Genomic DNA, 26,716 nt, shown 5'->3' on the forward strand with positions numbered 1-26,716 from the left:
GAGTGTATATTTACTCAGGACAGTGAATATATATTAATGTGCAAGCAATACATGATGGTGGTTTAAAAGGTCTCCAAGTCTCCAAAATTTCTGGAGAATTTTTTTTTTTTTTTTTTTTTTAAGGTCTTGTAGTACTATATCTACTTATGTCCTAAGGGTAGAAGAAGAAGAGTGAGGGGGGTTTTGTTTGGTTGTTGTGGGGTGTTTTTAGGTTTTTGGTGGTTTTTTTGTTCTTGTTTGTTTGTTTGTTTTTCTTGCTTGCTGTTTTAAACTGATCTCATTAGATTAGTGCAAACCCTGGTGCAGACATTCTGTCTTGCAATTAGTGTGGTTTAAGATTGGTATGGATTTTGTTTAACTTGGACTGAAACTTAGCAAACCTCTCCTAAACAGAAGAAAGCCATTCTTAAACTGAGACAATGTTTTCCAATAGGAATTTGCATCATTTAAATGAACATAATAGGTTATTCTGGTATACATACCTCAGGTTATCAACAAAACAAAAATATCTGGTGGTGGTTTTTTTTATTTTTTTTTTCTTTCACACTTAATACATAGCTAAGAATAACTGAGATTTTGAAAATCTCTAACATAGGTTAGCTACGTCTTAATAGAGGATATCTTTGTTTGATGTCTTAGACATAAAGATTGTTCTTAAACTTTACTTTCAGATAACCTCTTTGTGAGCAATCATAATGGATACTACTGTCACTCTCAGACTAGCTTGGATAGAGCCCCTCACGACTACAGTGGTCGGATCCGCAATGGTAGTGTCTATAGCGCACACAGCACAAACTCCTTGAACAACCCACAGCATTACTTGCAGCCATCCCCCATGTCCTCTAACCCAAGCATTACTGGAAGTGATGTCCTCAGGACCGATTACATCCCATCACATAGACACAGTGCACTAATACCACCTTCTTATCGTCCCACGCCAGACTATGAAACCGTGATGAGACAGCTCAACAGGGGGATGGTGCACACCAATAGGCAGAGTCACTCAATGAGAAATCTTAACATCAGCAATTCTTATGCTTACAGCAGGCCTGATGCCTTAGTGTACAGTCAGCCTGAAATACGAGAGCATGCTCACTTTGCTTCTCCACAATCGAACCATTATCCATTTAACCTGAACTACAGTTTTCACAGCCAGTCCCCCTATCCCTACCCTGCTGAAAAGCGCCCAGTTGTCGGGGCGGTCAGTGTGCCTGAGCTGACAAACGTGCAGCTCCAGGCTCAGGACTACCCAGCACCAAATATAATGAAGACTCAAGTCTACCGACCGCCTCCCCCATACCCCTACCCGAGACCTGCAAATAGTACTCCAGACCTTTCACGACATATCTACATCAGCAGCAGCAATCCAGACCTTATCACGAGGCGAGTGCACCATTCTGTCCAGACATTTCAGGAAGACAGCCTGCCCGTGGCACATTCTCTTCAGGAAGTCAGTGAACCTCTAACATCAGCACACCATGCTCAGCTGCAGAAAAGGAACAGTATTGAAATAGCAGGCTTGACTCCCAGCTTCGAAGGAATAAGAATTAAAGACAGGACCATGTCAGCTTCTGCAGCAGATGTGGCTCTTCCAAGAGTTCTCTCAGAAGGGTCACAGCCCAACATTCTGATGGAAAGAACAAAGCAAAAAGAAAATGAGCAAGAAGAAGGTGTGAACTGTGATCATAAGAAAACCCTTTCAGATGCTACTATGCTGATTCACAGTAGTGAGGAAGAAGAAGAATTTGAAGAAGAAAACAAGGCTGCTACAGGTCTTTCTTCACTCCCTGAAGATCAAACCCAACTGTCATCTGTTATGGGTGGTTATTCTCATGATTCAGTACTGAACTACCCTTATAGCTCTGTTGCTTCATCTGCTGGCCCTTTGCATATTCTTGAGCCTAAATTACATATTACTGAGACAGAAAAGAGAATGAAAGATATGAGCCCCGTTCATTTACTAGTAGAAAGCCAGGTACAGAGAAGAGGGGAAGGACTGCTTACTCCATCTATGTCAGAATCTGACCTTACAACATCAGGGAGATACAGAATAAGGAAAGATTCAGTAAAGAAGAGACCTGTGTCCGATCTTTTGTCTGGGAAGAAGAATATTGTGGAAGGCCTTCCCCCGCTAGGTGTAAGTGGATATTACTCCTCTTGTTTTGGGTTGTTTTGATTTGTTCTATAGCAGGAGTTGTCTGGGGTTTTTTGTTTGAGGTTTGTTTTGTTTTAATCAACCTGAGATGCTTTTAAAACACATGAATTAAAAGCTACCTTAAGCTTGACCTTTATTTTTCTGGTTTGCCCTGATTATCTTTGCTTAGCTATCTTTTGTCCCCTTCTCTGCCACGTCTGTGTTCTGTTTGTATAGTCCTCCTACACAAATCCAGCTGTGCAGTCTCCATCCATCTGATACACCTAACCTGGACAGCAACTGTAGCATGAGCTCCTTTAAAGTCAGTTCTAGATCCCGAATTCTGCCCTACCTATTCTTACCTAGAACAGAAGCAACTGCTTCCATTTCAGTACAAGTTTTCTAATCTTGCTTTCACTGAAAAATTGGATGTAGCTGAATATTTACTTTTTAAAATTCATTTTTTATCTTCTTCTGACCTACGAGGGGGGACCTGATGCATTAGGCAATAAATTATTTCCTTGCATTCTCTTCTTTCCTCCATCCCTTCGCCTATTCATACCCTTTCCATTTTACCTTCCTTAAAGCTGTTTGTATCTCACTATTTCTTGCTTGCCATGTGTCTTTCTCCTACTCCAATCTTAGGAAGCCATAAATAGTGAACAGCGGCAAGTTTCACCTTATCTGTAATTCCCACCTCAGAAAAACATTAGGGTCTGTATGGGACTGTACAATTTCAGTGGCAGTCCTTACCACTCTCTTTGTTTTAAACTTTTGTTCAGTTATATGTAGCCCATGGCATATTTCAGGTGCTGATGGAGGGAGACCGTTCTTATTATTATTTTGGCTTTTAAAATTGATTATTGTTAACTTTGCCAGACTGAGTTAGTGTTAGTTTTCTGCACAAGTTGGACTGCAGCGGAACTACCATATAACTCCTACTGCTGTAATAACTGTTACAGCTGATGCTACAAAAGCTGATCTAGAGTAAGCCATGTATTTAAATAGTTACTGCTCTCACAGTTTTTTTGTCTGTCAGACTTCCTGTACATGGAGCTGAACACAATGAAGTGAACCTTCATCAGCGTCAATTAATTTTATAATTGTGTGTGTTTTTCTAAATCTCCTTCTTCCTGTTTAGTATGTGGATGTAGGGGAAAGAAGGTGATGCCTTTCTCCTTGTATTCACATTTAGGGAGTCACTTAGTATTTTGTTTTTCAAAAGATACATTTTCAGACCCAGATGTGTCTAACAAAATCATACCCTGCCTTTTCCTCCTGATAGCTATTTAAATATTCAAGTCAACCTTTGAAATGAAATTGATATTAAAACTTTTTCACTAGAAGTGTTCAGTAAAATACTTTCTAGTTCAGTAATATTTAAGAGTGCTATTGCATAATAGAAAATATTACCTTTCTGTATTCAATATTGAGATAAATATCCTAGTAACACAGCTGGTGCCTACCCATATTCGCACATTTTGCTTTCCAATGAACTCTTACTGTTGTGTTTGTGTTCGTTTTGCTTTTAAATGTGGTCTCATCCTCTTAGCTTTGTTGTCGTACTCCTTACTACCATTTAGCTTTTGAAAGGATTATCATTCAAGCAGCATATATGCTCATATTTTCAGTGTATTTTTGTTAACAACCAAACTTAGCAACTGCAGGGATTATTAAGTTTTCTCTTACACTTTTTAAAGGAATCACCTGACTTTATTCTTTCATAAAAATTCCCCTTTGGTATTTTTCTCAAATAATGAATGATGACTTCAATAATTTAGATTCGTGGCCTGGTTCAGGGCTCAGATCTGTCTGCAGTTCTGTGTTCACGTTTTGTATGTGCAGTTTGTTGCAAACCTATTCAAACATTTAACTATATCCAAATATCTTAAGGTATATGCTCATTGTTATGCCCACTTACAGGGAAGAATAATGCCTGCACACTGGACAGTCCAGTAAGGAATCACTTGTGTGTATTTCTGGGGTGGAAAGTGATTGCAGTTCTGTCCAAGACTGTTAATTGTCCAGAGTTGTCACGTCACACCCTCAGTTGTGAGCTTTGTAGGGATCCATATTTGTAATTCTCGTGCAGTTTCATTAACCTGTCTGGAATGAAGACAGACTTGTGTTGTGTACTTGGAGGAATGTAGTCCCACCACCGTAATCTCTCACTGCACTGCTTATCAAAGAAAAAAGGTCAGAGCTGTTTGCAGAAGGGGTCAAAAAGTATCCTTTGCTTAACTGAACTCATTTGGTTTCTACTTTATAACTTCATCAGGTATTTAAGTATATTTACAAGTTTTAGCTCTTCTTTTGCAGGGTATGAAAAAGAATAAAAATGATGCAAAAAAAATAGGGCCTCTAAAGCTAGCTGCCCTGAATGGACTAGCTTTGACTAGAATGCCTCTGCCAGATGAGAGGAAGGAAGAACCAACAAGAGCAACAAATGATGAACGGGTATGTTGAAGTTTTTTAATGCTTGATTTCTCTTTCCCACTGGTGATTTTTCAAAATGAAATGTATGTGAATGGTGCTTTGTGTTGACTTTAAAATGCTTCAGATTCAAAGCAATTCAAATACTGAGAATAGAAACAAAATGAAGAATGAGACTTCTGATTGATAATTCATTTCTAGAAGTATTGGGTGTAACTCAGATTCTTCTTTAAGATTTAAGATGACAGTGATTCAGATTATAGTTTACCCTTTGAACCTATGGGAGGCAAATTAACTAGTATCTACTGATACATTTTTTTGTGCCAAGTCTTTCTGTTTTCTCTCTTAATTTGTGGATCTTCCAGACTGAAGACATATGAAAATAAAAATTATGAGTGTGAGATTGAACTTAGTTGTAATTATTAGTAGTTCATACAATTTTTACAATAAATTTTGTAGTTAAATTGCATCCCCGGTGCACAGCTTGTGCGGATTGTGTTCATCTGTTTTCCTCAGGTGGATCCTGACAATATAGATGGAATTTGTGTGATCTGCAGAAATTTTAAATTCAGTAAGAGATCTCAGATCACTGAGAGGACATCAGGTTCTAGAATTTGAGGGTCATTCTTTGAGAAATATATGATTCCATCCGCATGTATCAGGTTTACCAGCATCAGTAAGTTGACTTCAGTCTGCCTTATGTATCTTTACATTGGTACAGGGTAGTGAAATACAGTCAATATCCAGCCTGTGAAGGGCTGTGTAGAACAGTGCTGTCATCACACATCTGACCGGGGAGCAGCTCGATACATCAAGGTCTACGGTGATTATTGTACATTCTGCACCCAGTGGTCTCTTTGAAATCCTGTTCTGAGTGTGGTTGGGCATCTTCAGTTGCAGAGCCCTTCTGGCTCAGTTTATTGACAGTCACTGGGCAGGGATTAGAACCTGGAGGAACAGTCCTGCTCTCACCAGCTGTGGTTATAAGGAACAGGCTAAGAAAATTAATTGCAAATTACACAGTAGAAATTCAGTCTTGGAGTTTGAAGGCTTGGAGTGAGATCCATAGGAGGGAGATTGGACTGTTCCATTTCAATACAGGTGATGTTCTTTTTGATCTTTATATATCCTCCTTAAAGATGCTAAGGGACAGACATGAACATTTTGTTATTAAATAGAATTCTACATTTTGTATCTGTGTTGTATCTGTATCTGTTGTTTGTATCATTTCCTCTTGCTTATAGCCATCATCTCTTCCTGGATTGACTTTTATTGAATTCAGCTGTAGTATTATTGTTGTTGTTATTATTGTTGTTGTTGTTAGTATTATTATTATTATTATTCAGCTATCCTGTTTCCCCGAAAATAAGCCCTAGCATGACTTTTCTGGATTTTTGATGATGCTCAAAATATAAGCCCTATTCAAAAAGTAAGCCCTAGTTACAGTTAAAAAAAAAAAAAAGTAAATTTTAATAGTGTCCAAGCAGCTATACATGTAAAAAAGCAATGAGTTTTGGAGCAAAAGTTAATATAAGACCCTGTATTATTTTTGGGGAAACAGGGTAGCTCTGCCCGAAGTGTTGAGGTAAAAGAAGAATCCAAAAAGTCAAGTTATGAAAAAGGCATGTCACTACACTTTCTCTTCAGGCAGTCATGTAGAGGCAGAATATGTATCATGAAATGGGAATAATTCCTAAAGCAGTTGAGAAGAGGCAATGCAAAGCAGACATGCGACATGAAAGTCCAGGCTGCAGATATTTTAGATGATGACTTTAAAATGGATTCAATGCCTGTTTCATTGCTCAACTTCATGTTATTATCAGTTTAAATGAAGGAATTTAGCCTAAAGATAACATAGGAGTTTGTACAGTTGGTGTATTGATGTGCAAATTGTGTATGATTGAGGTTCCCCTGCAACATTTGGCATTACGGTCATTTGATACAAGATACTTTTCTGATCTGATACCACAGAGCAGTTGCTGTGGGAGGCTGGAGACATGTGACATAGATGAAATATTCTGGCTGAAATCTTACATATTATTCCTCTAATTATTGTTGGCAAAGAGATGATGGAATTCCAGAAGTGTCTTATGATTTAGAAAGAACTTGGTTTCGAAAGAAGATTGGGGGGAAGGGACAGAGCAGCTTATTGAATAAAACAGATTGAATTATATTAGTAGAAAAAAACCTGGGTTTATACTTCAGTTGCACCAAAAATTTCTAAGACTTTGCTGCTGTATTTCAGTTTAGTATTTTCAGCCTAAGAAAATGTGGAATATTGATAGTGAATGGTTAGCTCGTTGACTGAGGCAGGTGTTTTGCTTTATGTTTTTAGAGGCTTCCTCTGTACGAATGACAAAGTTGACTTTTTTCTTTTTTTCAGTTACAAAGCTAAAGGAGACCTTTCTAAATGATGTAATCTAATGTGCTATATTGAGCAGGAGGATTAATTGTGTATTTCTTGTTCAAAGGTATTTCAGGTGGTTTGTAGTATAGCATAGCTACCTGGTTTGGCCAAATATTTCTTTGCGCAGCTGGGTTGTCTTTATAGACACTCTGAGGTAATTTGACTTTCACTAGTGGTATTTGCAGCTTTGTGACCTAATGAAGTATAACAGGCTTCTTAGTTTTCACCTCAAAAAAATTCCTGCTGGTTAGAGTTGCTTCTAATTTATTCTGGTATGTTTGTAAAAATATGAATACCCGGAAAAGCATTGAAAAAGTATGTAGGAGAGGAAAATACATACATTTTATCCTTCATGAATTCTCTGTTAAAATAGTCTCATCTTAGAATGTGACTTGTTATGGTTACCTGTGTTCTGTCTTTCAGTGTAAAGTTCTGGAACAACGATTAGAGCAGGGCATGGTGTTTACTGAATATGAGCGCATTCAGAAAAAAAGACTTATAGATGGTGAGTGCTCAATAGCTCGGCTTCCTGAAAATGCTGAAAGAAACCGATTCCAGGACGTCCTTCCTTATGATGACACCAGAGTAGAGCTAGTCCCAACCAAAGAAAATAACACGGGGTACATCAATGCGTCTCATATCAAGGTGAGAAAAATACTGTTGGAGAAATATTTGCCAGTTCTCGTGGTAAGTAAATATGGATTTGGCTATCAATATTGATTTGATCAGATGAGTGAGAATCCCTCCATTTCTCTTTCCCTCCTTCGGCAGAGGTTTCTTTGGGGACAGCAGTAACCTGTTTATTCTCATTACCTAGAATAATGGAGGATAAATTGTTGGAGAGGTCTTCTGCATTCTGTTTCTGTGTTGATCTGCTGTCTCCTTTCTCTGTGGGTTGGTGCTAACAGGAGGCATGTCCATTTTTCCCAGAGTTAAGAAGGCAAACAGCCTTATAACAAACTGGGATCTTTTGCAATGATTATGATATTTTTGAACTGCAGTAACAATCCTTGTTATATCTTCCTTTTCTGTGCTCTCAGACTAGACCTATAACAGCTAGTTCCCAGCTTAAGCTTTTTTGGATGGCTAGAGGAAGAGATGGACCCATGCTCTTTCATAGTCTTCAGTTTCACCTTTCCACAAGCTGTAGCTCTTTAAACTGTCTTTAAAAAGTGGAGAAGCTCCAGGGTGACCTCAAGAACCTTCCAGGCAGTTTGTTAATTTTCAGTGCATTTTACCTACCTAAAGTGCAAATACAATTGGCTTCATGCTTTCTCTGAAAAGAGTTGAGATCTTCTTAGTAGCAGTTGTAGTTCTGTTGCTGTCTGTCTTTTTTTTAATGTTTGTTCATCGACATGGTACCATAGCTTTTATACTTCAACTCATTCACTAATGTTGAGTAGCTCTTCTGGCTGTTCTCAAACAAGATAATATTTTTTGAGGGAACATCATCTAATTCTGACTCTTTAGTGCATATAATAGCATTTATAGCACCAGGGTATGAAAGCTTCTCTAAACCTGAGTAAGGTAGCATACCTTAAATTCACAAAAGAGGAATACAGTTTTATTTACTTACTTTTACATTACGCTTATGACGTAAAATACATTTGTTTAGTTATGTGGTAACATTGTGTCTTTCCTGCATCTAACCTGCCAAGGTGCAGCTGAAAAATGGAAGGCAGACATAACTTTCAGTGGGCTCCTACTTCTGCAGTGTTGCTGTCTTTTTTTAAGTTTGTGCACCTTCAAATGGTGGACTGAAGAACTAGGGAAAGGGAAATGTCAATAATTACTAATCTAATGTCTTCCTTTTTACAGATCTCTGTTGGCAGCATAGAATGGGATTACATTGCTACACAGGGCCCTTTGCAGAATACGTGTCAGGATTTCTGGCAGATGATCTGGGAACAAGGGATTGCCATCATAGCTATGGTGACAGCCGAGGAAGTGAGTATAAACTAAGTCAGGTTTCTCCCAGAAATTCTGCAATGATTTTGTTATGATATGTAAGAGGAAGGGGATCTTGGCTCCAACAAGGAGACAAGTTAAAGATAAATTTCTAGTAGCCCCTTTGCCCTTCTGTCTTGCCTTCCTTGGCAGAAAGATGTAAATTTGCAAACTCTTTCTGTTGGAAGGTTGGTTTACTCAGTGAGAAACTGTAGTAGTACTTAATAGAGGAGAGATGCAGTTGTTACAGGATCATTAGTTGTATGAGTGTTCGCGTGTTTCTTGTTAAGCAAATGTTTTACTTTTAAGGAAAGTGGGCGAGAAAAAAGCTTCAGATACTGGCCGCGTCTTGGTTCAAGACACAACACTGTGACGTATGGAAGATTTAAGATTACCACACGATTCCGAACTGACTCAGGCTGCTATGCAACTACGGGCTTGAAGATTAAACATCTTCTCACAGGACAGGAGAGAACAGTTTGGCATCTACAGTATACTGACTGGCCAGAGCATGGCTGTCCAGAGGATTTAAAGGGATTTCTTTGTAAGTCGTATTTAATATTTTTTTTAATACCTCCTAAAATGGCTGCTGTAACTGAATGAGCTTGTCATCAGTATGCCAAGGATTCTGCTGTAAAAGGTTTGTTCACGCCAGGAAGAGATACTGAATTTTATTTTTGGCAGGAATATACCTGCCAGTTCGTTAAAGTGATTGTTTATGTCTAAAGTCAAATGTATAATTTACTAGAAGGTCATACAGATTAAAACATAATTGCATCACATACTACACATTTGAGTGTGTTCCAGCAGTTGCAAGATAGCCGTGAGCCACATTTGGTGGGGAATAAGGCAAGGAAAGCCTTACAGAAGTTGAGTGATTGCATTGCTTTCATTGGGATATGACTTGTGACTTGTACAATGTGTCATTTTTTCTGTGGGATGTCGTTCGTTAAATTACTACTTTTCTGTAGCATATAGCGTAATATAGCATAATAGCATGGCTTACGGAGCTTCATCTCCTGAATTTATTATTCTTATTTTGTTGAACTTCATAGCATACTTAGAAGAGATACAGTCAGTGCGGCGCCATACGAACAGCACTGCGGATCCTAAAAACCCAAATCCTCCTGTACTGGTACATTGCAGCGCAGGTGTAGGACGGACAGGAGTGGTCATACTGTCAGAGATCATGATCGCTTGCTTGGAACATAATGAGGTGATCTCTTCTTTCTCGTGCTTTAAATAATGTTGGGTAGTGGAACAGTAAATAACCTGCGTAATAAATATTTTATGGCTGTTCATCTGAGTTTTCCCAAGATATGGCTTTTGGAAAAGCCCATACAACTATGGTTCAAAGAGCTCTTGGCAATTCAACAGAAGTTAATAATCTTGTAGAGCTGCCCACTTACACACTGGGTACTGGGTTGCTCATTTGGATTCTTGACTCTGTAAGGCGTTGAATAACTGAGTGGAACAAGGCATATCTGAGACTACTGAGCTTATTTCAGGATTTCGCCCTGACTTGACCACTTCTAGTTCATGGCTTAGTTTTAATGGATAATATTCAAGAACATGCTTTGTAGCCAGTCTTTGTGCTTGTTATTAAATATTTTGTTCCTAGCTGCAGTAGTATTTGCAATATCAGTCTCAGCAGAGGACAAAGCAGTAGTTTAATAGAATAAAACCTGGTCTTATGAGGTTTTAGCCAGAAGTGAACAGCTGTAAAGTGTTTATTAATAACATGCCAGCTGAGACTCCACAAACTGATTGTTTTGTTCTGCATCCCTGTCCTAATGCTGTGACAGACTTCTGCAGCCGTTAGATTTGTGAAGACCAGTACACCATGAGACGGGCAAGTTTAACATTCTGCATGTTTCACGGGTGAGGAAGTTGAGGTGGGCACGATCAGTGCAGTCCATGCTGCAGGCGTGGGCAATGAGTTGTGAAAGCTGAACTCAGAGCAGCTGATTCTGCCCTTAGATCACTGGTACTGCTTTGAAGCTCCTGCTGAGAAAGTGCAAACCAGTCTGCTTGCTCCCCAGCCACTAGTAATGGTTTGTTTTCTTCCTCCAGATGCTGGACATCCCACGAGTGCTGGACATGTTGAGGCAGCAGAGAATGATGATGGTGCAGACTCTTTCGCAGTACACGTTCGTCTATGGAGTTCTCATTCAGTTTCTCAAAAGTTCTAGACTTATATAATCACTGCCACTTCCTACAGGAAACTGCAAGGGTTTACAGAAAGAAAATTACAGTTGTCCAGGCAGACCTGCTCTCACTGACGTTTTCTTTGTATGATGAATCACACAGTTACCTTTTTAGGGCTGGAATCTGACTGTTAAATGAGTGTCAGTCTAACAGTCCCTGCAAAGCAGGATCTCCGCTGGACTAAATTCTTCCTGTGTTCAGCTGCAGTCATATTAGGGAATGATTTTACTCGAACCGGTCTGTAGTGCTTGCATACTTCTTTAGGGTGGTGTTATTCTGGGCAAAATAAGTATCTTATGGAATGGAAGTACATGGCACAATTTTGCTTGCATTATGTTTTAAAACATAATTGTTAACTGTGTGCAAGCTGAAATCTGTAAGATGCACACAGGGTGAGAAACCTGCTCCTTGCGAACGTCAAGGTCTTATGCAGTTTCATTCTGCTTTCAATTTTATATTTAAAACAATACATCTATATTTTTAAAAATGAACTTTTGGTTTCCTCTAGCTTACTGAGCAAATTAGCAGCTCTTAGATATTTTAAGCTGTTGCTTTAAGGACAGTTATTTTTATATTCAGCATTTTTTAATTAACCTCCTCCCCCCTCCCCCCCAACAACACCACAACCTAAAACTTTTTTAACAGCATAATATTTTCAGAGGAGAAGGCTGACAATGTTTGAACTCACTTTTCAAAAAATTTTGCAGAAAGTACTAGGGGAAGCTATTGGTAGTTAGTTGTAGTGTCGTGTAATAGTACTGACAGGTGAAAGATGATGTTATTTGTTGATAACTTTCATTTGAGCAGAGGCATGTTTACCTACTGGGTTGTTGGCAACAGGCCGGGGAAAAATATTCTAATTATCTACAAGGTTATTGGAAACAAATGGATGAGAGAAAGTACGTATTCAGTATTATTCATATATTTAGAGGACAGTTTGATTTTACTGGCTGAAATCAAAGTGGATGCAAATGTTTTAAGCACTTTTTTCTCTGTTATTTATGTAGTTAAAACATAGAAACTATAATCATGCATTGTTTCATATGGTAATTTACCATTACTAACCTGATATTTTAGGAAGAGCCTTTTAAGTTGATGAAGTGAGAGAGCCAAAATTGGAGTAAGAAGGTGCATAGTGGTGAAGTGGAAATGATTGTATGAAACATAATGTAGGAGGTGTGGCGGCTATGACTGCTGGTTTACACAGTGCAAAGATGACCATTAAAAATGTTGATGTTCCCAGTCAAGAAAGCCTTTAAAGTTTCTGTAGAATCCTCCAGATTATTTTGTCGGTGCTAGAACAGGTTTTGCTAATGCTGTGCGGCGTTGCAATGAAGAATATCCACAGAAGCCATTTGGGAACACCTGCAGAATGTAAGAGCTGTCAGAGGTGACACTGGAGTATTTTAGTAGCTGCAAAGGTAGCTGAGTCAATGGCTGTGGTGTGGACCTGAAGATGAGTTGTACCTTTGGTAGTTTCCATTTTGTCCCGTGGGTCTGGTTTAATGAGGGTATCCCTAAATAATCCTCTGTCTGTGGTTTTCACATGGGGACAGTGTGGTTTTACCTGCCTTTTCGAGTGTTTCCAGCTGCTGAGTTGAAACTCCCTATTCAAAAGTGAGCTGTTAGTTTGTAGATATCTGGTTTAATTTCAAAAAACCCCATATGGCAGAGCGGTCTGCAGGAACGTTTGTGTGTCCATTTCCCTTGACATCTGCTTAGCAAAATGAAATGAGACTGAAAGCCATTTTTATCACTGGTGAACTTATGTTATTTTTCTGAGCTGTAACAAGGGTTTGGAAACTATTATGAATAATTAAAACCCCTTCGAAATAATAAGTGTCTCCCAAAACATTAATTTAGAATTATAAGTAGGTTGCCTCAATTTCCTCTATAATAAGCTACTTCTACAAAGAAAAACACAGGGTCCAAATGGCATTGTGCTGATATGTCATTCTATACAAAATATATTACCTGAAAGTACAATATAGTAATGTAGTGCATTCGGTCTCCTTTTAGGCAGTCTGAATTGTTCTACTCTCAGTAAGATTAGACTGAATATTTCAGAAGAGGGAAAGGAATGCTCTTTTTCTAACTATAAAATGCCTAGAAAGTATTAACTGCCAAATGTAAAACTGGAAGTCCAGAGGAAACCAGTGACTGAAGACTGATTCTTTATATAAATCTTTCAAACAAACGAATTTGACATATCTGCGTTAACAGAAGTATTGAAAGAAACAAACATACTTAGCTATTTGTATCATGCTGTGTTTTTTAAAAAATTGCTACTTTTTGCCACAGTTCACTTCTATCTTCAGAAATATTTTTGAATGAAAAGGTATGCTCTAAAATGTAGCTTGCGCCATTTCCATTTCTGAAGTTTGGACTGTGATTTTCCTACTCTGATACATGCAGCTTTTAATGACATTATATGCAACCACAACTTCAGGGAAAAATTTTTAGCTGTTCAGTGGTTACTGGGACAGAACATCAGCTGTGAGGCATTAAAAGGAGCAGTTAAAACAAACAATTGAATCAAAAATTTATGGGATTATCTGAGATGGGTGAGGAAATGTCTCTCTTTTGGCTTTCTTTTCTGTTTTGCTGAAAGAACTTCTGTTCACTTCTAGGGATTGCTCTCTAACCTGATAGTCACAGTCTTGATTTATTTTTTTAAGTGCAACACTGCTACCTCCTCCACTTCAGCTTTCACTTCTGTCCATCAGCAGTCTAGTTTTGCATTAATAGACTCGACCTTAACCAACTTGACTTTATGTGAGTTTTCCAACTGAAGATAGCAGGATTGCTTTCGCGTGTAAGTGAAAAATGAGGAATTTCTGTTTATAAAGATACCAAATGAAAATAAACTTCACAACCTCCTGTAACAAAATTAATTTAAAAAAATCATTAAGAGTTTCAGCTGACTTTAAAAAGAAAATCCAGTTTTTAGCACTTCGTACTGAGCCTTGAAAAGGGATGCTTTTACATGCAGTTGTGCTGGGTGCTTCATGAAGTGTTGGACATTGTAAAAACATCCGCTGTCCAAATCCAGTCACAATGTGAATTGCAGGTGGATTTATTTGTCAGAAGCTTAAAATTCCACTATAAGCCTGTCCATTTTGCCAAATGTGCTTCTGTTTTTATGGGGATGAAACCAGATTATTATGCAAGATTTGAGCTGACTTTGTTTAGTAAGAAAAGTTGTATGAAGATGTTCTTGCAGTAAATGGCAAAGATGATGCTGATCTCTAGGGATGTCAGAGCTCTCAGGGATAAATAAAGGTGCTATATACTGTCCAGAGGCAGATTTGACTGTCCTTTGTGGGTTAGGTGGAAAATGCTTTTTAGGATCAAATTCTACGAGGAGTTGGGAGAAGAACTCACAAACTGCAGTAAGGGCTTCTGCGCATTTGATTTCTTCCGTTGTTGCTCTCATGAGAGATTTTTTTGGCCAGTGAATCTTTGTAGTCTTGGGCTGGCGGCTCTTTAAGAACATAAGTCAGAGCCCTCGTCATTGCAAAGGTGTCACTGGCTCAGCAAATCGCTCCTCGCCCCGTTCCACGAGGGAGAAGCTCTGTGGTGCACCAGGGAGTTTTGTGTGACTTTTCCACAGCCTGCCCAGCAGGGCTCGCCTTTCTTTGCTGTCCCCCGTGAAGAGCAGAAGTTTGATGCCTTAGTGTTGCTCTCATTGTGATACCATTTGAATGGTAAAAAATGCAAGTGCAGGGTGATGCGGGTTATATCTAGAAATATACTTAATTCAAAGCAGGTGAGCAAGGCAGAGTTCCTGTTATTTCTGTGGATGAAAAGCTGCTTGAAGTTATCAGCAAAATTTAAGAAAAAAGTAAAATAAATGTGTATGAAAATGGAAAAAAAACTCTCGGCATTTTGAGAAACGTCTTTTTGGCTTCTCTTGTAATCCCGTGTATCTTTTTTGAAGTGGATGACATTTGGAGCAATTTTCTCCAAAAGCAGCTTCTTAAATTTAATAAGTAAGACCACCTGATGCTGCTGCTACAGCTTTCTTGTTGGAGCAGCTGTTGAAGTTGAGTGGCTCGTAGATTTCAATGCCTCTGGACCAAAATGGGTAACTGCAGGGTAGTTTATCATACAAGCTAGCTGTATAATGAGACCTCCGTTTTAATATCAGTAGCATTGCTAAGGCCCTGGACTTAAAATAGTGAACTCATGACTATGTTTCAATTGTTAATCCAAATTATTAATTTAAAAGAAGCAACACTGCAATTGCCAAGAACGCTGTGCTTTAGAGTTTAGGCTTTGGGTTGTTCTTTTTTTGAATACTCAAAGTCATGCAAAGCCAGAGTCCAGTCCTGCAAGATGCAAAATTCCTGCAGTTCTTCCTGATACTGTAGGAATTAAAATGGGCTTATTGCCAGTGAAAGCTTGAGCCCTTAAAGCATGAATACTCACGTCTGCTCTAAATTTAAATACAGATTACAAGAATTAACCAAAAGAATGCAGCAGGAATGTGCATACATGGAAGTACAGAATTCAAAGGAAAAGTGGCTAAGATAGTATGGAAGAAATTCTCTTGTGAAAGTACAAAATGGAGGAAATAGCGAGGACTCGAGAAATGGCTGAAGGCATTTGGAGGAGGATTTGGAACATTTTGTGTCCACAGTAGAGCTGCTAGAAGGACTTGATTCATATGGTATGTTTTTCATGGCATGGCAGGGTAAGTGCAGATGTAGTCGTAGGTGTTATTTTTACTGGCTTTTTAAAATGTGATTTTTGAAACTCCAAATATATTTTTCAGAGCCTCTGTTATTTTTACACATCTTCCTTTCCAAGTGTATTTAATGCAATCTGTCAACTCAGTTTCTGTTTACTTATTAAAGGTCACATTTTTCAAACCATGGCCTCTGGTTTTACGCTTGCAAACTGCAGAGGGAATAGGCATCCATGCAGTTTTGCAGCGGTAATTGCTAATGGATGCAGGTTAGATCATTTGAAAGTCTAAATACTTTATGAACATCAATGCAGCCAGGTGTTTACAGTAGGTACAAACTGCACCAGGATCAGGCTGGGCTGAAAATCAGGCCCTTGAAATGTGGAATTTAACATGTGCTTAGAAATTGTTGCAATGCAGCATTTGCAATACAGTGATATCACGACTCAGAGAATCTGTAGTACTGGGCTAAGAGAGAAGAATCTTAAGCTTTTAACAGCTGTTGCAAAGATGTCTTTTAAAAAAAAAAAAAAATCTTAGTAAGACCCTGTTGGGGACCAGCTAACTTGGTGCATTCTTTTGGCATCACACATGTTACTTTAAGGTCTACAGGGGCTGGAAAAAGGAGGATTTGTTAACATCAATGAGCATTTAAAAAATCGGTTGCTAAATGGACTTCAGCTCTCTTCTTTGCTGTTTTCCAGCTGGTCCTGAATTCAGGGGTGGAGGATAACCTTCGGTGTATTTGTTCCTTAGAAGTCCATTCTTCAGCTCTAATTAGGGAACAAAGATGGGAATCAAATGCAAAGAAGCTAATGAATAGAGCTTAGGACAGATCCAGGTTGTGGTGAGTTAGAGAGCGAGTCTGCGGATACTGTAACGTTATTTTGATTCAGAAATGTGGCAATCAAAACTACCAAATTACTATTTTTATGAGCACAGTTTCAGAAGGTGCCTAACCTTTATAAAGGGAATTTAAATGCTGTTTTTCCATTTGGAAATATTTAGGTAAAATTAGGGGACTTGTAAAATACTTTAAAGACTTTGCAAATGCTATTAATTTTTAGAATGGTAAGAAGCTTGACGGGGAAAAAACATGTAAAATCCTCCAGTCTGTCACCTTGCTAATCCTGGATTCTGACGGACAAGGTATATATGCTCTTTACAAAGATAATTTCTTAAATTGCTTTGAAATAACCAACATATCTGCCCTCTTTATGGTTAATCTGGGGGGACCTGGATGGAAATTTGAAAAGCTTGACCTGGCAAATCACTAAGTGTGGATGTTCCTGCACATTGCTGAAATCTCTTCATTCAGTTAAAGCAAATGGGGGTGTGAAGTCCTTTCAGCAGTTTTGTAGGATTGAGTCCTTAATGTCAGAGGAATGCAAAGTCTGGCTCCATTTTCTTCTGTTTTTATTTAAGCCAGTATGCAAGGATTTAAAGGGGACTTTGTTTAAACAGTAGCAAAAATAAAGTATTATTTTCTAGTACTAAGCTATTGGTAAACATGTCTATTTTTGCTGTCTTGCCACCAATACTGTAAAAATGTATAATCAAACCAGCTTTAATTCTTGTAAAACTGAAATTGGTTTGTAAAACAATGTACAAATTGTGTTTCATAGACAGGAAAGCTTGTTTTACTGAATGTAATATATGTTAAATGAATATATTATAGTCTATTTTTGCCATGGAAATAAATATTTGAAGCAACTGTGAGTTTTTATTGTTCCATTATTAAAAGAAAAATCAGTGAACTTAATGTGTAGTTCTAGCTTGGGACTTGGTCTTCTGTACACAAAGGCATGATCCCTCTTCTCAAGTGCTTCAAGTACTGTCCTGCATCTCAGTACAAGTTCTGTCAAATACTAATAGCTGTCATCTTCGTGGCAGGAAAGTCTTGCGCCTGCTAGCACTACCCTAGAATTATTGTTTATGATGTTTTGCATTTTCTAGAGCTATTTTTAGTATTGACCATTCGATTTCCCTGTAACCTTTATGTGGAGGAGGGATAAAAAAATTTTCAAAGTTGAAAAGCCCTGTCCAAAAGCATGTGAGAAAGGATACAGTTGATTGTATATTTAGTGTCATTGCAGCTGCTTCCGATAACTAACAGTGAAGTTTTTCTTCATTTTGTAATTGACATTTAGTCAAGAAGAGAGGTGGTGCAAAATCCCTGCTGTATTAACACCTGGTGTAGCACAAGACTGCATAATGTCATGATAAATTAATTGCATGCTGGACATTGCGATTTCACACTGGACAATTGCATTTCCCCTGTCTTTGATAAATGCCTAATGCGCTGGCCACTTAACTATATCAGAAACAACCAGACTTTTAATTAAAATTTGTCTTCCAGGTATGCTCAATTTCATGGCATTAATTAGGGTAAGGCAGTAACATGCCAGCTAGCTATGCAGTTGTGTGATCAGTTCTCAGATCCTGGGGAATGTTCTGTGGAATGGGCAGTGTAGGCAAAACTCTCGTATTTGCCATGGATTCAAAATCAGAGGAGGAAAGTGTGACTTGTCGGGGTGCTACGCATGTGATAAAAACACCCAGCAGTTCTGCTCAGATTTGCTATTTATCCTGGGTTTAGACCGGAGGCCAAGGTCTCTGCACCAACCGAAATTTCCCCTAAAGCCCAATTGGTCTAAACTGTAGCTGTTATTTTCCAGCCACTGTAAAAGGCCGGAACGCGTCTCAGCTCCTGGGTGTCCCACAGCAGCTTTCCTGGGCAGGAGCTCCAGGACCTGGCGCAAGAGAACCTGCGGAGAGCTGAGGAGAGGGGTTCCTCACCCAGTGCCTTGACCAGGGGAGCTGAAGTAGCTCTCACTCAGCTGTTGGGCTGGTTTAAATCTGGAATGGCTGGGATAGGTGAAGGTAACGTGAAACTCAGCAATGCTGGGTACCCAGCTGGAAGCTTTACATGTGACAGTTGCTCTGTTTGATGGAGTTTTTTGACACCCATTCGTTTTCCCTGAGGGGTCATTGACAGCGTATCAACATGTGTTCTTTCTCTCCACTATTTTTATGAGCATCTCCTGGAAGGCTGGACTCTGCATGAAGACAAAAGCTGCCAAGTACCACAGAAACGTTGCCAGTTTATCTCCTGCAGCCCAGGAACTACTTGTGGGTGATCATGATTTGTGGGTATGATGGGAATGTCACTTACACAGGTACTGACAGGAGAATGGGGGGGTGGGAGAGCTGGAGTTGAGTGAGGACTGAAAAGGGAATGCTCCTCAGCTCTGGACTAAGCAGATTATTTTGTATCGTCGTATTGGCTGAGCATTGGTGCAGTCTGGCTCTCGGGCAAGTTGAACCTTCTGTTGTCAGCAGTTGTGTTTGAGCGATGGCATTTCTGTGGCTCCACAGAACATCATGCTCAGAGAAATGGTGGTTCTGGTACTCAAAGGCTGGTTCTGTTGTTATTACAATTGTTTTAAACTAGCCTCCTTATTTGAAAAAGACCCTGAGCGTAAGTAGGAAAAGGGTGAGCCTGTAACTATTTTACCACAAAGCTTCTTTATCTTTCAGAGGTGCACAGGGTTGAAGACGTGTTGTAATGTTTGAGTTCGTGGCATTTTTGGGAACTTTTCTGAGGAAAGGACTTCAGGGCACATGCGCGCTCTTGGGGTCTCTGCTTGCAAAAGAGGACGGCATAGACGTGGTAACTAGAAGGGGTAGAGCTTAGAAAAATTCTGTCCCCTTTCTGATCAATCACTGTATCTCCCAAAGTGATCTCCAGGACAATCTTTCAGACAGACTTCTATGTTTAAATGAAACATCTGCCATCCTTGACATACCAAACCAGTATTATTTGCTGTTGTGCTTATTCTATGGATTTGGGGTATCTGCTATAATAAACAAAACAAACAGAAAAGACTTGGAGGGCTTGCAGATGAGGTTTCTTAACCTAAGGTACTTATTTCAGATTATTAGTATCATTAGCCATTTCTAAAATGGCAATCGTGTGCCTTACATAAATTTAGAAGGACATCAAATCCTTCCACGAACAGACCCCGAATTATCATAGCCAGAGACGAATGAGGAATTTTCACTGGCGTTAAGTACCAATGGAGAAAGCCCCTGTCAAGCCTGGCTAATACTGATAATCAGTGATTTGAAAGAACTGCATACTTGGTGTGTGCATGTGTGTATCTGATTTCTTCTGTCTGCATGCTCTGCTGTTCATGACGGGCTGAAGCTGAAAATATCTTTGCATTGATGAAGTCTTTAGCAAAAGACCTCAGGACATTAGAAGATAGTTTGGTTTTAATTTAATAATATGGAATATATTATTTTAGCAGATTTATGAGAATTTATTGAGTTTCCTGCACCATAACAGTATAGAAATAAATTAATTTGTTCTGAAGTGACTGTCGCTGAGCCTCTGGAAATAGCAAATGCTCACTCTGTATTTAAGAAATTTGGACTGTCTCCTGAAGACCAGGAGCTGTAGGTCTCTGTCACTTTAAATGCTACAGGCACCAAAAGTTCCAAAAGTTTTCTTCTCTCTGTGAATTTGAGGAAGCAATTTAACTTGATACTATTAATTTTATGGAATTGTACTGCCTCAGTTTTCCTGTTTAAGCCATCCTTTCACTGGCACACTAAAAATATGACACTATTTTTATTTCCTGATTCTTCTACTCCCGAAAGCTCTCTTGCAGGGGTACACCAGCTATGATAATGAGTAACTCTGATAAGGTTTTCCTTGGTGGTGGCTTCTGGTTTGAAAAAGTGAAGTATATAGACAAGAATCAAGTCTGTCAAAACAGAGGGTTATGATGCAGCTCCTGACAAGCTGCTGACGGCAGCTCCAGCAGCAGTGAGCTCGCATGCAACAGGCCGGCTGGTCCCACTGGCTGTGCTCAAATATCCCCCTGGGACGCTGGGCCCAGGGACTTGCTCCTTCCAGGGTGCTGGCAGGTGATTCTTTCTTCCTCTGTCCCGCTGGGTGGCTCTTGCAGCATTGCCCGAAAATGATCCTACCGCCTTCCGCGGGTGTGCTGTGCCCCTTGCCAGGGCGCCTGGGCTCCTGCAGCAGCGCCCTGTCCAAATGAGGGCATCTGTTTTATCCTTCCTAAGGAGAGGGGAAACACTGCACTGTGTTAGCCGTCAGGATCAGTAATTAGGAAAGAGCAGGAAAGTGCAGTTGTTCAGAGAGGAAAAACAAAACAAAACAACAACAAAAAACCCCATGTAGATGATTGAGGAAGGATTTGTCTTCTTTCCGTGTTCTTCTTAGGCTTTAAAGGGCAGAAGAAGCTGTTCCTCAGCCTCCTCAATCAGAAGAGCAATAGAACCCGAATGACAGGTATTAGATGCAGTAGCTTTGGTGCACTGTGGAAAAAAACCAATCTACCTAAGATAAGGAGCATTGCTGAGTGTTTGCTTTCTGCAGTCAGAGCAAAATTTATCCTCCGTGCCATGTGTTAGTTAGGAAGGCTGTCAAGGTGATTTTAGCACTTTCAGTGCATTTGTGCCATCAAGCTGGAAATAAAATGTTCCATTTGAGTCTGTTTTGAGGACAGAAGGTCAGCCTTATCCCTCTGCACAATGCTGGTGGTTAAATGACGACGAATAAGCAGAACCGAAGCTAATTTACATTCTCCATTGAAAGAAACTGGAAATACTGCACTAATACTACAGGCTGAATCGTCTTGTTACCTGTGAAGCCGACTTGGGCCATGAGCTGGCCTGTCCCATCACTCTCCTGCCCCATTGCGTTATTGCTGCAGCGTGCCTGAGGCTGCAGCATGGGTGCTTTGTGGCAGGGGTGGGCTCTCCCCCCTCAGTTGCTTCTTCAGGTGAAGGGAGGGACAAAAGGGAGCTGGTCATGGAGATGTGCCCAAGAACCCTTTGGGGAGATCCGATTGCACCGTGAACTAAACAAAGGCTCTAAGAAGTTCCAACACTGAGGAACGGCCACAGGGAAAGCAGACGCTATTGAAAGCTATGCGAGGGCCTTTGACAGAACTACGTTTGAGCAGAAAAACCTCGCATAAGGCTTAAGACTTTCAAGGTGGGAGGGGAAAACCCATCATGCGAGCTTGTTCCTGGGAAAAGGAAAACCAAGATGGGAGCTCGAGGAGCTCGCCTATCTTCCTCTCACAATCCACTGTTATCCGAGATGGTTGTGCCCAGTGTTTGGGAAGCCACCTCCCAAACCTAAGCTATCTGTATCATCTCTGGTCTTGCCTGTGTCAAACGCTAGGAAAAATCAGGGTGTCGAATGCCTCTGAACTGAATTTCTGGTTGGAGACGCTACTCCTTGTAGGTCCTATGAGGAATTCTTAGGCTGACAGGAGAGCTGATGGCCTTTGACACATTTCTTCGCTTCTTATTTGGCCTGTGAGAGTGCTTCTGGGTGAGAGAAACAGCTGGGAAGAGCTGGGGTCACCACCTAGTTCTGTTACTCATCTCCTGGATTGGGGCTCTGGCTGCTGGTAGACGTGAGGCATGCCGCAGCCCTTGCACAGATACTGTAAGGGGAGTCCTACGGGCGTGCTGGATTCTTGGGATAACTGCAGGGAGCTCTGCACCTCGTGCTACGGATCACGCTGCCCGTTCTCTGTGAGAATGGGACAGCAGAGCTCTGTGGCCTGCCAGGCTGAGGCTGTGTTGGAGTTTCTCAAGTTTCAGATGTCTCCCTGCTCCATTTGTGTTGCCTTCACTTGCCCTTCTCAAGGTCTAATTTCATTCCCCCAGTGTGGTAGGGCTGGAAGGACTGTGCGGGCGGCTGTGCGCTGAAGCCTGCGATCTACGGGAGCAACCAGGACAGAGCAGCAGCCCGTGCCCGGTGGGGATGGGTGTTCAGCACCTCGGGCGTTCCTCCAGCCCGAAACACGGGGCTGGGTTGAGAGCCCATACCTTTTGCAGGCCAGCGTCACAGCTCAAAGTTGCAGGGCAATTGTAACTTCGGTGTGCTGTCAGCTGGGTGTCGGGCACACCTCGGACCTTGGCTCTCTGCTGGAGTCACCTCAGTGGGGCAGCTAAAGGAATCTGTCCCTTTGGGAGGCCTGAAGACAGAGCCCAGCTGCTCTGGAGGCTTTCTACAGAGAACAGAAAGTCCCATGCACAGTAGACACAACTTTGTTAATTCTGGTTTCCTTCACATGGTTTAACTCTTCTTGTTGCTACTCATGGATTGCCTGACATCCTCCTAGGTTTTCACTCAGATGGTTGAGGAGAAGATGAGCTACGGGTGCTCTACAGCTCAACAGATGAATTGTCATGCCAGTGATAACTGCTGGTTCTTTCCCTTCCCAACGATGCTTTATCCCTGTAACATGCTCATCTTCCGCTGGCCCACGACCCACTTACAGGCTTTGAAACGAGATCCCTTGACTGGTGTGACCCATGCGGGTGCAGTGGCTGGTGTGGCGGATTAATTTACCACTCACCTGTTTGCGTATCACTTTTTTTGCTACTTGGAATAGAAGCTGAAGATGGTGGTTTCTGAATGAAGCAGATTTCACTAATGATAAAAGAGGAAGATTAGACTGCTGGTGAGTATCTGGTTTGGTTGTTTTGGAAGGTGAGAAATTGTTTTTATTTAAGGCACTGGTTGCTGCTCTGTTCGCTGTAGTCTGGGTACGTACCAGATGTTGGCTCCTGAGCCACAGGAACAGGAGTGAACTGCCCGAGAAGTGCCTGAGGGAAAGGTTTGGTAGCTCTGGAGACGTCCTGTGTCTGCAGGGCCCTGCGCTTGCCTATCAGCCTGTGCTCCTGCCTTGGGTGGGCAAAAACTGAAGTGGGATGCTGGAGCTTCCCATAGCTCCCTGAAGCACACCCTCACTTACGATTTTGTGGGTTTTCCCTTTTCCATTAATTTTTACGTCCCAAATACTCACATACAAATGCTATGATACAAAGGTGGAAAAATTGAAGGAGCTCTAAAATATGTTTGAAGATCAACGTTAACAAGTGACATCTGAAGTTCTACCCTGCACCTGTGTGCTACCTGATAATAGATCTCACCATTTTTTAAAATATGGAATAAATAACGCTTTCCCTTTCCCCTTTCCTTTCTTCCTACGTTCCCTTTAAAATTTATTTTCTATTGTTATTTCTCCTCCCCCCAGGCTGTGTCCCAGTACCGCTACTTTTCACTGGTGCTCAGGCACAGAGGAAGAGCAGCAGTGCAGTGGTGATACTGGCATGTCCTGCTGGTTGGAAGCTGTGCCTTCACTGTAGCGAAAAAGCCTCCATTAGCTGCTACAAATGAAATGTCTGGACCTAATTTTTATTTATGTTAAAGCTCCAGCGCTCTCGTTCATATACCTCGCGCAGATCATTGCTAAGGAAGAAGCATCCTTTTCTTCCGCGCTGTCCGATGAAGCCATTTCTACTTGCATTACGAAACGTTATCAGGTGAGTTGGATCATTCTACAACTACTGTTGCATAGCTATAAATGATGTAAAAAGGTACAGAAATGCAGAGAAACAGGACCCTGGAGTCATTCTGGAGATAAACCTAAATGAAAAATGTGTAGGTGTCTTAGACATGGGAGCTGATCAGGAATAAAATGATCGCTTGGGTTTTACTCGCAGGCTTTTGTTTTCTGGTCAACCTTAAGACATCTAAGCACCTTTTTCTTTCATCACGTTGAAGCTTTACTTCAAATGACCAAAAGCTCCACTTCTCTTTGTAAATAAGCAGAATCCTACCTGTGAAAATAAGAGCAGTGATGACAGAAATGTAGAGTTTAAAGAGATCAGTTTGCTACAGAGTGAAGAAAAATATAGTGGGCTTTTCTCCATTAGAAGTAAAAATTGATGTTATTATGCATCTTTTCATCGCCCACATAAATCTAGGCAGAAATAAGTCTTTACGTGGCAGATCGCAGCTGCTGACTGCTCCAGCTGCTAGGACGCTGGAGTGTGCAATTATCTGGTTCTTTACCAGAAATTCCACTCTGGATCCAAGAAACGTTCACAGTTATGGTTTAGGCAGACAGATGCTTTCTTTGTGAAAGGTCTGTTTTAAGGAATGTATTTACTCTTTCAAGTTCTATCTACCCAGAAAAAAAAATGTCATGGATGGTCAGACAGCTCATCAACAGGAAATATGGTCAAGGAACTGGTTTTGTTTATTTTCATGTTACTCATACTACAGGAAATGACTGTCATTATTTGCACCTTTCTGTGAGGTGATGTCATGACCACTTTCACTGCTGTGGTGTTCTATTTTTTTTTAATTTGTGGAATTTAAATGTGAAATTCTTATTAATGTTTAATCAGACTCATGTTGACCACAAGACAAAGTGTGCTGAGTGATTTTTTTTTTTTTTAATGATGTGCAAGTTACAGAGCGTAGTGATGGGGCAGGGGGGAGGAAAAACCTCCTAAATTCCATTATTGCCTGAGGCTGGAGAATGCAGAATGGAGGGCCCCCAGAGCAGGTGAAGTCCTGGCTGAGGAGTGGAGCACCTTTGTACTTGGACATGTCTAACCACACTCTTTAGTTTTCTAACCAGTCCCTCCACGTTAAAATTGTTCATACAATACAAGCAATAGTTCTTTCGGTGCATCCTGTGGCGTGAGGAGCAAAGAGGAGTTTCCTTGGGGATGGGAGAAGGGCTTTGCTCACTTGTGATCTGGGACAATCCATCCCTGCACTGTGCTGCATCAGTCCTGTGTCTGTGTGTCTTTTCGACAAGACAAGCTCTGATGGAGTGAGCGAAAATCTTCATGTTCTCTGCCCTATTTTCCAGCCAGCCAGAGCACTCAAGCTGCAGGCCAGATTTACAAGATCAACAGCTGTCTGTGGCAGATGACGGGCTCATGCCCATCTGCAAAGCTGCATGTACACACTTAAAATGGTAGGTTTTGTTTGACTGGCTTTCTCTAGAGTTTTTGGGAGATTCTCCCCCCCACCCTAAAAAAAAAAAAAGGTTTATGGGCAAGTGAAGCAGTAGTCTATGTCTACCGGAGCTACTTAACAGCTCTGCTCAGTCATCCAGCTTCCAGAATCAATAGTCTTTGGTAGAGACGAGCCACAGGGGAGCAGGTGGGAGCAGGTGGCAGCAGCTCAGTGTATGAGCTGTCACCACTTGGGTTTGTCCTTGGGGGACCGACCCCAAGAGGTGTTTGGGGACAGGCTTTAGCCACTTCCTAAGGCTTCATATAGTTCCTCACCTACAGCAAGACAATATATCTTCCCGGCATTCCGTAGTAACGTGAATGCCAGGTAACAACTGTTCTCCAATTAGACAGAGGACTTTGGGGTGATTTTGTGCAATGTGGGTGCTAACTTCAATTTAAACTTCAATCATAAAATAGACTACCTTTTCTCCATTTGCTGTACAAGATGCCTGATGTGTCTCTTCTGCCAGATAGTCCTAGTCATCAATCAGTAATCAACCCAATCTTTTCCAAAGCCAAAACTCAATGCTATGCCAATGTTGTCATCAATGCAAGAAACTGAACCATGTATTCTAGTGTTGTGCAGTTTGAAAATCGTTATAGTCTTCATGTTCCAGAAGTATCAGCTGAATCATGGAGAACTAGGATTAAAACAGCTCAAGAACTCTGTATAAAAACAAACAGAGAAAAGAGCTGCATATTCAACAGCTCAAGAGCCACCATATATAGTAGCTGGAGATAAATGTCCTTTTCAGGCCAGGCTTTGTAAAAGGAAAAATGTGGATTATAAGAACTTCATGCCTCCATGACATTTAACATCAAACAATGGACTGAACACTAAGAGAGCAAAAAAAATACTGCCCTCTTCCAGGATGGACAAACAGTTCCATCTCTGCAGGTATGTAGTTATACCATTTTCTGATGTGGATAAGCCAAATTCTTGCAGACTACAAAAATCCTGGATCTTTCTAGCAGTACCACAGCTGCACTAGCCATGTGTCACCAATGAATTTATTTATTA

The 26,716-nt window shown here is 40.6% G+C and overlaps 1 protein-coding gene across 2 annotated transcripts in view; it reads left to right on the forward strand.

The window, feature by feature from the left end:
• PTPN21 (protein tyrosine phosphatase non-receptor type 21) overlaps positions 1 to 17,527 on the forward strand; it is a 47,503-nt gene extending 29,976 nt beyond the window's left edge. For both annotated transcript variants that reach the window (XM_065636985.1, XM_065636986.1), the window contains 7 exons: positions 672 to 2,137; positions 4,454 to 4,591; positions 7,398 to 7,619; positions 8,793 to 8,921; positions 9,231 to 9,465; positions 9,977 to 10,137; positions 10,995 to 17,527. In XM_065636985.1, coding sequence (XP_065493057.1) covers positions 672 to 2,137; positions 4,454 to 4,591; positions 7,398 to 7,619; positions 8,793 to 8,921; positions 9,231 to 9,465; positions 9,977 to 10,137; positions 10,995 to 11,123 — 2,480 coding nt within the window. In that variant the 3' untranslated portion in view covers positions 11,124 to 17,527. The remainder of the gene's footprint in view (positions 1 to 671; positions 2,138 to 4,453; positions 4,592 to 7,397; positions 7,620 to 8,792; positions 8,922 to 9,230; positions 9,466 to 9,976; positions 10,138 to 10,994) is intronic.
• Positions 17,528 to 26,716: the final 9,189 nt, after the last annotated feature.

Source organism: Caloenas nicobarica, chromosome 5 (genome assembly GCF_036013445.1).
Source record: "Caloenas nicobarica isolate bCalNic1 chromosome 5, bCalNic1.hap1, whole genome shotgun sequence".
In the NCBI taxonomy this organism is placed as follows: Eukaryota; Metazoa; Chordata; class Aves; order Columbiformes; family Columbidae; genus Caloenas; species Caloenas nicobarica.